General features: G+C 34.2%; 1 protein-coding gene across 1 annotated transcript; it reads left to right on the forward strand.

Moving 5' to 3' along the window:
- Nucleotides 1-611: 611 nt before the first annotated feature.
- LOC308687942 (B-cell receptor CD22-like) lies at nucleotides 612-10617 on the forward strand (the record flags this gene model as incomplete). The annotated part of the gene is made up of 8 exons (XM_081360761.1): nucleotides 612-669; nucleotides 3892-4239; nucleotides 4338-4586; nucleotides 5983-6044; nucleotides 6218-6398; nucleotides 6482-6555; nucleotides 10433-10510; nucleotides 10585-10617. The coding sequence occupies 8 exons, from the start codon at nucleotides 612-614 to the stop codon at nucleotides 10615-10617; spliced, it is 1083 nt and encodes a 360-aa protein (XP_081216887.1).
- Between the last annotated feature and the right edge of the window lie 1629 nt (nucleotides 10618-12246).

Consider the following 12246-nt stretch of genomic DNA (forward strand, 5'->3'; position numbering starts at 1 on the left):
ACAATTATTCATCTTCAACTTACAGAAAAAAGATCATAATTTTTCTTTAAGTAGGTTTAGTTCAGTAATGTTGTTCTCTTGTTGAGGGAGGGACAGTGATATTTCTGTCGGAGGGTGTTAATAAACAGTGTTAACCACACAAAGTCCTTCACTGTAAAGCTAAAGTGCTTGAGTTAAAACAGTCAGTCATTTGGTTGCTGTTGATTTGATGAGCTTCAACACGGTAAGACAAACACACTCTTGCTTAAATGATTATTGCTCATATAACATACGTGTCTTTATACGAGAAATGTTAAGAATAGGGTGATTTACATACTTGTTTAAGTGATGATTATATTAACGCAAGTATTCATTACTTCAATGAGCTCAATGTTTCTGCCTTAAATTATTACATTGTTTAAATTAATAATTTTTTAGCTACCAGTGATTTTGTATATATTTCTGAAATACATAACTTAGAAAGTTTCCTCTGATAACAGATCACTCTAAATTGTAATGTGGATTTGTGTATTTTCTGTAAAGCTGCTGTGAAACTACGTGTATTGTGAAAAGCGCTATACAAATAAATGTGAATTGAATTGAATGCTGTATTATAGATATATGTTATGCTGATGTGGGTCAGAATGGCTCCTCCTCTTCCTCTGATCTTCTTTCTGCTCATGATTCACGGTGAGTCTCTCTTACATTCACATTAGAAACACTGATGTTTTATTTAAGGCCTCATGAGCGGCTGATCTGCACTTTCTTCTGTCCTGTTCTCACATATTTCTCTCTGAAACAGGAAGTTTGTGTTGAACATGTCAAACGCTCGTCCCTTTTAGAAATGTCCAATAGTCTTTTGCTACTTGCTAGTCAGTGTCACATGGTTTAGAGGGAGGGACTTTCTCAAAGTTCAGAGCATTTGATTGGACAAAAATCACTGTAGAAGCAGATCATGAATATGTTTGGCTCAAGTTCTCGGAAGTGAATGGGCTTGTTCGACTTCATGCAGCTCTGCGCAGACCGATCGTCGGTTGACTTGAAGCAGTGCATGCCGGTTAGAAATTTTGTCCGACTTGATACAGCGCCGATGCCACGTGACTGTGATGTATGCCATCAAAGTACCGCGAGAGCGATTCGAGAGTAGCCGGAGAACTCAGCCAGCGCAGCTTCTCAAGAGCGGCTGCACAAGGGCTGATGACGACACAGCTGTTCCACGATTGGCCGGATTCACCGCATGACAACGATCACGTGTGTTTCGTGTTTATTCGAACACCTTTAGTTCCTCTAAAGCTCACAAATCAGTTTTTTTATAACAGTAAACACTCTTCATGTCGTTGCGATGTTATATTGTGTCATTTTTATCAAATTAAAACTGATTAAAAAACGTAGACTCCACTTCATTGATAGTAGCTTACGTTGAACATTATTCTTGTTCAAACAGACGCTGTATGAAGCAGTACATAAAGTATTGAATGAAACATCTGTGCATTATTAGGCAAATATTGCATTTATTTCACTTCAGCTGTGGTAAAGTATGCAAACACCACGTGAGTGTTCAATACGGGAACCAGAAAGTGTCCGACTTCACGTCTCCGTTTTCAGCTCCTCCCGCCTGCACGCGGCTACTCTCGCCGATCGGTTACATCCAGACACAGCCGATGTCCAACACACCTAATGTGTAAAAAGTCACTGTCACAAAACTAATATTTTGATGTCACTGGGTATTTAATAAATCAACTTTGATTAGTTTTGTCTTATTTGTCATATATTTCATTATTTGAGAGTGTGTCATGTTGTTCGTGGCTGATTTCTTGGTTCTCTCTTCACTCCTCTGTCTCTGTACATTTACTTCTGCTTTTCTGCAACACCCTCCATCAAAGCTGAAGAAGTAATTCACACTGAGATCATTTATTCACATTTATAACTCAATAGATTCTGAGAAGATGAGCTTATATTTCCTGTAATGAGTCGATGTTTTCAAATAGTATAATAAATGATCATGTTTTCGTGGTCTGTGAACGTTGATGGAGGAATTCACCATGATTTAAATGTTTTATCAATTACAACAAAGTAATTCACACTGAGATCATTTATCACTCTACAGATTCTTAGAAGTTTTGTTTATATTTCCTATAATAGTTCTGTTTAGTGGTAAAAATATGAAGTTTTTAATGGTCTGTTGAATGTCTGTTTATTTTTTATTTTATTTAAAACCGTGGCAAAGACAATAATATGCTACCAAATGATAAAAGCCCTGGCCATTGTGTTGTTTTTTTTTTTGTTTTTTTTTTTTGCGTACAATGGGAATTAAAAACCCTGCAGTTCTGAAAAGTGAAAAAAAATACTAAAACAGATATTATTATGTCAATATATAGCAAATATTATTATTTATGTGCTCAAGAGCGTATTTAAGTAATACATATTGAATATCACTTCTATGCTGGGTATTTTAAGTCATTTTTGAAGTAGGCTACTGTTATATTGCACAGATTTACAGCAGTGATTTTTTTTTTTTTTTTAATAGTTAGGCCACAGATATAAGCAAGTGTTAATATTTGAAACCATTTTTATCCCGTAAACGCAAATTATAACATGAACACACAATGCGGGGGAGGATAAATAAATAATTTGATTTTTAATAGCCTACCTGATGTCACAGTCACAGATGTTAACTGACACTTAGCCTATTAGAAAACAGGAACCTTTAAAAACTATAACATAGGCCTATACAGAACCAATATAGGCCCTAGCCCTCATATTTTATTAACAGCTAAACAACAAGGAAACATGAGTTTGCCATTAAACATTTTATTTGCACTTTGTGCCAAAAAATGCAAGCATTGCAGAACAAACCTCGTTTAAAAGATCAACAACAAAAAACGGTTGTGCTTTAAATTTTTCAGTCAGCACCATTTTTTGTTGTTGATCTTTTAAACGAGGTTTGTTCTGCAATGCTTGCATTTTTTGGCACAAAGTGCAAATAAAATGTTTTATGCTATTGCAAAAGTAGCATAAAACATGTTTTATGCTATATGCAAAAGACTATTGGCATAACTGCCAACTTTTGAGTTTAGCTTGGAAGTTATGCCAATAGTCTTTTGCTAGAATGTATCATGTCAAAGGAGTTCACTAGCATAAATGAGCTCTGAGCTGATAGATAAGAACGAAAAGCCACAAAACTAATATGTAGATGTTATTGGGTATTTAATAAATCAACTTTTTACTGATTATTTTTGTCTTTTTTGTCATATGTTTCATTATTTGAGAGTGTGTCATGTTGTTCGTGGCTGATTTCTTGGTTCTCTCTTCACTCCTCTGTCTCTGTACATTTACTTCTGCTTTTCTGCAACACCCTCCATCAAAGCTGAAGAAGTAATTCACACTGAGATCATTTATTCACATTTATAACTCAATAGATTCTGAGAAGATGAGCTTATATTTCCTGTGATGAGTCACTGTTTTCAAATAGAAATAAATGATCATGTTTTCGTGGTCTATGAACGTTGATGGAGGAATTCACCATGGTTTAAATGTTTTACCAATTACAACAAAGTAAATCACACTGAGATCATTTATCACTCTATAGATTCTGAGAAGTTTTGTTTATATTTCCTATAATTGTTCTGTTTAGTGGTAAAAATATGAAGTTTTGAATGCTCTGCACCCACTGCACCCACACCATATGCACTAGCATCAACTTCGAGCTTAAACGACAAGGAGAAATTGGGGGCAGATAATACTGGCAAAGTTTTTGTTTATATTTCTTATAATAGTTCTTCATAATAAAATATGAATAATAAAATATGAAGTTTTGAATGGTCTGTTGTAACTGATAAAATATCAAATATTTATAAAATATATAATTTTATTATATAAAATATTTTAATCATGATGAATTCTGTGTTTCAGGGGTTTCTAGTGATGATTGGGGTGTGAGTTACAGTCCTTCACACATCTGTGCACTAAAGGACTCAACAGTGATAATGAACTGTACTTATACATACCCTACTACTGGATATCAGATCGAGAAAGTGTTCTGGACAAAAGAGTCTATAAAGGGTAAAGAGCCTCCAGATCTGTCTAATGACACTGAATACAGTCAGAGGCTTCAGTATCTGGGAGATAAACAGCAGAACTGCACCGTCAGACTGAGTCATGTGACACTGAAGGATTCACGCATGTACTATTTCAGATTCATCACTAAAAAAGATAGTGGAAAATGGACTGGTGCTCCAGGAGTGACTCTTACTGTCACAGGTGAGTTTGATGAGGTTTATCTCTTCTTCAGTGCATTATGTTGAATAATAATCAGTGTATGACAGCAGCACTAGATATAATGTGTGTGTTGTGTTCAGATCTTCAGGTGGAGTCTCCTGAGAGAGTGACAGAGGGAGATTCAGTCACTCTGAGATGTAAAAGCAGCTGCGCTCTGACTGACAGAGCAACATTCATCTGGTACAGAAACTCACAGCCATTAACTGAGAGAAGAGACAGAAACAATGAACTCCTGCTGCAGTCAGTCAGAAGAGAGGATTCAGGCAGATATAGCTGTGCTGTAGACGGACACACTCACATCTCTCCTGCTGTTCAGCTCAATGTCATGTGTGAGTACAGATTGACTTTCTCTCTTTGTTTTTGTAAAGCTAGCAGAGTTTAAGACACAACACTAATACATGATCAGTACGTTCCATAGGAGCTCTTGTGTTTTCACTCAAATCTGGAAGAAAAAAAAAAAATTATCATATGTCTCAAAATCAAAAGATTTATAAGGCTGAGAAGGAAAAGGGAAATATAATTTTTTCAAATGCAGTGCTTTGTCAATTAACATAAAATGCTTATAAAATATGTAGGCTATATGCAGCACGCCCGCCATCCGACTGACTAGTTAATTCGGTTTGGCAAAACAATGAGACAGACACAGTTGTGCTGTTATCAGTAACGAGTCACTCTTGTAATCTTTTATTACAATAATTCAAAGATTATTTATATATATTTTGAATAATTAAATCACAATATCTTGTGTCACCTTACATGTGACTCACTCAAACAAAACACCAATAAACATGTGTTGTATCACTCTTGTAAGTCTTTCTTCTTATACTCAAGTAGTATTTTTCTCAGTTAACTCAAAACTGTTTCCCCTAAATCATACATCACAATGTATTACAGTCTCTGTTGTCTGTGCAAATGTGTCCTACTAAATATTGTATAACTGAATAGTTGAGCGAACCTTTGGTTACACAATATAACCATAAACTGAATTACTATATAATTATAAAAAACAATTATTCCTGTGACATACAGGGAGTCACATATATAAATGTATATATAAACAAGTATATAAATAACAAATTTACCATAAATTCCACAAACTGGCGGCTGGTCAAGAGGCACTGCCCTCCCTGAACCACACACAAAATAATAATTATTATCATTATTATTAATAATAACAATAATATAAATAGTATAAATTAATATGATATATGATATATATGTTCCCTCTGCCTGTCCACATGTCTCAAGCTCAGCTCTGAGGTGAAAGAGAAATCTGTGAAGCAGCGGTATTTTGGCTTCTCAGTGTGCTCCTAATATCCATATAAAATATCTCTAAACAAATGTAGCATTTAGTTTCCCTCACAGTTTTTGTGGTTACATTATATACATATATTGTGAATTATATTATATTGTGTATATTATTATTATTTATTTATTTATTATTTATCTTGAAACAGTCTTGCAGAAAATTCAGTTTTGTGAGACTCATCATCAAACTTAATCCAGAACTTAAAACATTTATCTAGAATTTGAGAGGCTTGAAACATTTGAAATACAGTCTTAATAGTTTTTCCTTCTGTTAACCTTTTTCTTAAAATTTCACTGTTTAGCATTAAATCATACTCTGATGTTTGCTGAAATTGTCCAATAATAACCAACTGTAGCCTTTCCTAGAACATTTTCCACCAGCCATCTCTGATAAATACTTTTACCTGACATCTGTAGATCCTCCAGTGAAACCTGTGATCTCCATCAGTCCATCTGGTGTAATAGTGGAGGGAGATTCAGTGACTCTGTGATTTATAAGTCTCAAATAAGTGTGTGATGTCAAATTTTATTTGTTAATGTTTTGTTTGTTTGTTTGTTTGTTTGTTTGTTTGTTTGTTTGTTTGTTTCAGACCCTCCCAGGAACGTCTCAGTGTTGATGAGTGGATCTGGTGTAATAGTGGAGGGAGATTCAGTGACTCTGAACTGCATCAGTGACTCAAACCCTCCTGCTCTGAACTTCATCTGGTTTAAGGAGAATGAAACCTCAGCTGTTGGATCTGGACAGAGTTTCAGTGCACTACAGAGTGGACGCTTCTACTGTCAGGCTCACAATCAACATGGATCTCAGAGATCAGACGCTGTAACTGTCACAGGTGAAGCTTTTATTAACACACTCCTGTATCTTCACATCATTCATCAGTTTGGAGAGTTAATCATGATGATCTTCCTCTTTCAGTTCATCATGTTGCTGGTAGGAATGTGATTGTGATCACAGCGGCATCTGGAGGATTATTCATCTTCATCATCATCGTAATCATCTTCATCCTGTTTATAATGTGAGCTCAATAAAAAAACTGCAGTGATTGTATAAGTTCACTTTTGGTCTAATGTAGGAAATGGCTAATTTGTGTTTTTAATTATTAGTAATCTTTAAAATAAATTATTATGCTGCTAATGTCTTTCATTATAACAGAAAGAAACGAAGGAGTGTTAAATCTGAAGATCACACAGTGAAACAGGTAAATCATCTAAACATGACTTCACAAAAGCAGAGAATGAATCGATCAGCCGTTATCTGTGTTTCAGACTGTAAATGTACAAAGTGACAGGATTCAAACCTTCCCAATCCAGCGGTAACCAGTTTGTACTATAATATAAGAAAATGATGAAATAAAGCTGATTTTAGTGGATAGTTGTGAATGGCCTTGGCCGTGAAGTTTTTTTTAGTGAATTTAACCAATCTGCTTAAGTTTTTAATTATAATTTACTGTTCAATTTATGATGACTCAAGCCATTAAGGGTTTTGTACAAGATACATGACCAATCAGAGATTACTTCATTCACGTGCAATCATTTCTCATTGATTTATATTTTATCTGGTCAAAACACATGGTCTAATCTCTGTGTTGTGGCTTCACTTAGTTTCAGCTATATGCTCAAATTAAGAGAAAGCAAAGTGAGAAAAACTGCAGAAACTATAAAATCCACATCAAGACCAAACTTTGAAGAAATTCATGTTATTTTATTTTGTTAATTTTATATAGCTTTTTCTTACATGAAACATGGAGTAAAATATTTATTCGGTAATCATCTCAGATGAAAGGAAACGCTCACACTTCTGTGCACTTCATCGCTTCAGTTGAATGGAGATGTTTTTCATATTAATAATTTTACATTATTGACTGTAGTAGCTCTATGATTCTGCATGTAATCCATCAGTGTTGTGATAATCTGAAGAGTTTTAAAACATTGTGCACAATAAAGGTTTGAACTACTGTATCTTTCAGACACACTCAGAATCTCAACAACGGTGATGATGAAAGTGCAGTGCATGATGGGAGCATTCAATCAAAACTCATCAATATCTCCAAGCATGCATTGTAGCATGAATAAATTATGCTGAATTGCCTTAGTATTAAGGCTGGGCGATATATATCGTGAGATTGTTATGCGCATCTCGTCAGTAAAGCCGGTTCCTTGATTAGTAGTAAATTGCCATCACCTGCTTTCAGATGAAGCGACATTTACTACACAGCAAAAACTCCAGTGTTAAATTAACACTCAAGAGTGTTAAAGTTAATGAGATAATTAAGTGATTAATTTAGTGATGATTGAGCATTATTGAAGACACCTGATGTTAACAAGCAGAATCACTGAAGGAGAAAATCACAAATTGTAAGCCACCGTTATGGAGAATAGTGTTTGTTTTAGTTGGACTCTTGACCCTTTTATTATTAACATTAGATTTTGTTTGTCTGCTGTTATTGATTTATAACAGTCAAATGAACAAAGAAAAGTGTGATCTGATAGTGTTGGTTATGTTTTGACATAATCATGCTGTGATCTGAAAAATTAAACTTATTGAGATAGTTTGGTTTAACTTGTTAACAACAACTTTGTGATTTTACAGCATGTGATTTTCAGTATTTTTCTTATAATCTAAAATATTTAATAAACATTGTTCTGATCAAAACACTTTCAAATGAATTTATTTAGAAACACAGACATCAATAATCAGCCTGTGAATCTCAACAATGGTGACAATAATAAAGCATGTTGCAGTGGCTGCCACCAATCACAACTCATTCATGGCTCCCATCATGCATTGCGGTATGAATAAATTATGATCTGAATTGTCTATGTAATTTACTTTTCCTAATTGAATATTCTGCTCGTCACAATTGTTGAGATGCATTGACTGAATCTTGATGTCTGTGTGTGCCTAAAAGAAAGATTTTTTTTTAAAACAACTTTTAAGAAATCCTTTGTATTATATCTAAAATTCTGGATATTTATGCAGAATCACAGTTATGCTGTAAACAACAACGTAAATCAAAAACAAAGTTCAAATGACGATTGCCACAATATAACCAACACCATCAAATCACTTCTCTCTTTGTTCATCTGGCAGTTATAACTCAGATACAGCAGTCAAACAAAATCTAAAGTTAATAATATAAGGGTCAAGAGTCCAACTAAAGCAAACACCCATCACCATAATGGTGGCTTACAATTTGAGATTTTCTCCTTCAGTGATTCTGCTTGTTATCATCAGGTGTCTTCAATAATGATCATTCATCACTAAATTAATCACTTAATTATCTCATTAACTTCAACACTCTTGAGTGTGGACTCATATACTCCCAGGAGTGTTAATTTAACACTGGAGTTTTTGCTGTGTACAAAGAGCCGTAGTTAACTGACAAGCTGAGCCATATCGCATTAATTATCGCTGGCGATACGTCCGCGATATTAATGCAATATTGCTCAGCTTGTCAGTTAACTACGGTTCTTTGTAGTAAATGCCGCTCCATCTGAAAGCAGGTGAGGGCGATTTACTACTAATCAATTAACCGGCTTTACTGACGAGATGCGCATAACAATCTCACGATATATATCGCCCAACCCTACTTAGTATTTTATTTTATTATTATATCTGATTTTATTTTTGCTGTTGTTTTTGTTGCAACTTTTTAGTAGCTTGTTTTGTGGTGTTCAGAGTTTTATCTGATTATTTTGTTGATTGTCACCGTTGTTGAGATTCATATGCTGATTCTTTATGTCTGTGTTGGTCTATATCATACAGTAGATCAGTAAATTTTTTATACACCATGCGTTTTTAAAGTTCTTAAGATTATTTCTTTGTCACTGCTGGCTGGCTCACATGTAGTAGTGACACAGAATTATTACACTCAAAAACGAGAAATATATTAGTAATAAACATAATGAAAGATAAGACTCTTTATGAGATCAGGCCACTACATGAGATTTATGTCATCATCAATAAATAGCCATCAACACCTGATCACATTTTCTCTCTGATTTTCATGCCATAACGAATGTGTTTTATAAACACAGTTAAAGCAGTCAGAGAAAATCTAAAGTTAGGGAGTCAAGGGTCAAGAGCCCAACTACAGCAAACACTGATCACCATAATGCCGACTTCAAACATTATTATTTTCAATAAAACATCAACGTCTAAACCTCTCGTAATTCTCAATAATAACTTTTATGACAAATTGGTTTGTAATACAATATTTTTTACAGGCAACCACAGCTGGCAGTTTTTTTTTGTTTGTTTGTTTTTTTTTTTACCGTATTTTTTACGGTAAAGCACTTGCATTTTTTAACTGTAAACTTTAGTTCAATGCCATAAAACAGAAATATTTCTAGCACATTTTTTACGGTAAAGTACTGGCAACCACAGCTGCCATTTTTTTACCGTAAATTTGTGTTCAATGATGTAAAACATAACAATTGCTACTGTATTTTTTATGGTAAGGTACGGTAAATGCAACATTAAGGTTTTTTTTTTTTTACAGTGTACTTCCAAAATCCGTACAATTAACAGTATTTTACTGTAAAATTACATGAAATGTCCCATGAGAGCTATTGCAGTTTTTCACTGTATATAGTAAGAGTATCTCTGTTAAGCAATTAACAGAGATCTCTCACAAGCTACAATTAACATGTCTTTTCCATTGCTTTTTTTACAGTTTTTTACTGTTAAAATTACAAACATATGAAAAAGCCCTTTACTTTGAACATTGTCAGGGAACTTTTTTGATAGTGTTTTCATAAAATTGTGTATGTTCCAAAGTTTATCATTGATCATGTTTTTAAAAATGTATATTTATTAATGTGATTGTGATATTTTGTGATGCAAGACCTTCTGTCTCTTCTGTAGATCTCTGATCCCAATGAAGACACATATACAGCTCTTGAGCTCAAGTCCACGACCTCTGACCTGTACGACACACTCACAGTAAGTGAGAGGTCAAAGTCAGATACTCCATCACAGATGATTACATGACCGATCTCTCGCTCTCTTTCACACAGACCGTTGATCGCAGACCTCCTGAAGACTCTTGATCCTCAGAGCTTTTCTAAACATGAGAATCCATCAGTAAGTGTCAGAATCTGCAGCTCTTCTCAATATAATCAATAAAACTCTCTTCAGTTTAGTGTGATTGTTTTATGTATCTTGTGAAAGGTTTTATAATGTTGTTGATGAACTTCAGTCAGTCTTTCTTCATCTTATTGTTTGTTCAGATCAACAGGAAGATTCTGCAGTGAGAGGCGGAGCACAAATGAACCAATCCTGAGCTCTGTGGGCGGAGCCACTGATGATTGACAGGGATCATCAGTGATGAGATTAATTTCTGTATAGTTTAAGAAACATGATGTAACAGTGGAATTAAATGAAAGTTTAAAGCTGGAGAATTGCTATTGTCTAAATATATGTTAAAATTAAGTCAAAAAACCTAAAGTGATGTTCAGTTGTGGCAAACAATCTATGCTTTCTCATTTCACAACAATTTCCTGCTTTTAAATCATAATTGATCATTTTATTCTGATAATGTAATTTGGAAAATGTATAATTTTTTTTTTGTTTGCTCTCAAAGTGCTCAATATAATCAGCTTCTGTTATTCTGCCTTTTGTGTTCCTGTAACTCTCGCTTTAAATGTTTTAAGTTGTATTTGTGATCATATCATATATACTTGTAAAAACCTTAAGGGCTCATAGATCCTGCAGTATTGATATATATATATATATATATATATATATATATATATATATATATATATATATATATATATGTATGTATCGATTCTCACAAGCTACTTATTTGGTATTGATTCCATTAAAAAAATATCAATATTAAAATTGTTAATGATAAAACATGGGTTTCTGCATCACTTTTATTTGTTTTTAATACTTTTTTCATGTTTACTTCAAAACACCCCTGACATTTAGCTGGAGTTTGTTGGTGTGATATGCCTTTAAGCGTAATTTAATATTTTCTTCTAAAAATAATTTTGAAAAATCACATACCAATTTAAGAAATAACTGGTTCTTACATTGGCATTGTTAAAACTGTAAGAAAAAGTATTGGTATCGGATCAAAATAAAAAAGTTTGTAATCGCCCATCCCTAACAATCCCTCAAACTGCCACCAGAGGTCACATCTCCTGCGTCTGACATCAACCTCGATGAGCCTCACCTGTAAATCATTCATCTTCATTCTTCAACAAAGAAAAAGATCACCATTTTTCGTTAGTTTTAGTCCTATTGTTGTCTTGTTGAAGGAGAGGAATTTACAGTTAAAGACCAGGACCAGATATAATGAATGAAGACCAGGAGTCAGAAGTGCAGTCAATTGATGAAAGTTTACCTGAAGAAAGTTTGCAGTTTCATCAGCAGAATCAGCTTCAATACTCAGACAGGAGTTCGTAGGCCGTTCTGCTGTACATTCCCATTTCCACACCAATTATCCTCTCACACAATCATGAAGCTACATCATCGCGTTGTCTTGTTTGTTCGGTTTGTTCAAAGTTTCAGTAGTGAGGCGCGGCCTAAGCCAGCTCACGCTATTCATACAGTGTGTTTGTAGCATTCAGTAGGAAGAAGCAGTCAGGCAACAGGAGGTGACAGTAACTGTAAGTGTTTTTGTATTTTTTTTGTTTCTTGTATCTTTGTAAAGACTCTACCTGTGCGAC

The sequence above is a fragment of the Scardinius erythrophthalmus genome (assembly GCF_964197995.2).
Source record: "Scardinius erythrophthalmus genome assembly, chromosome: 3".
In the NCBI taxonomy this organism is placed as follows: domain Eukaryota; kingdom Metazoa; phylum Chordata; class Actinopteri; order Cypriniformes; family Leuciscidae; genus Scardinius; species Scardinius erythrophthalmus.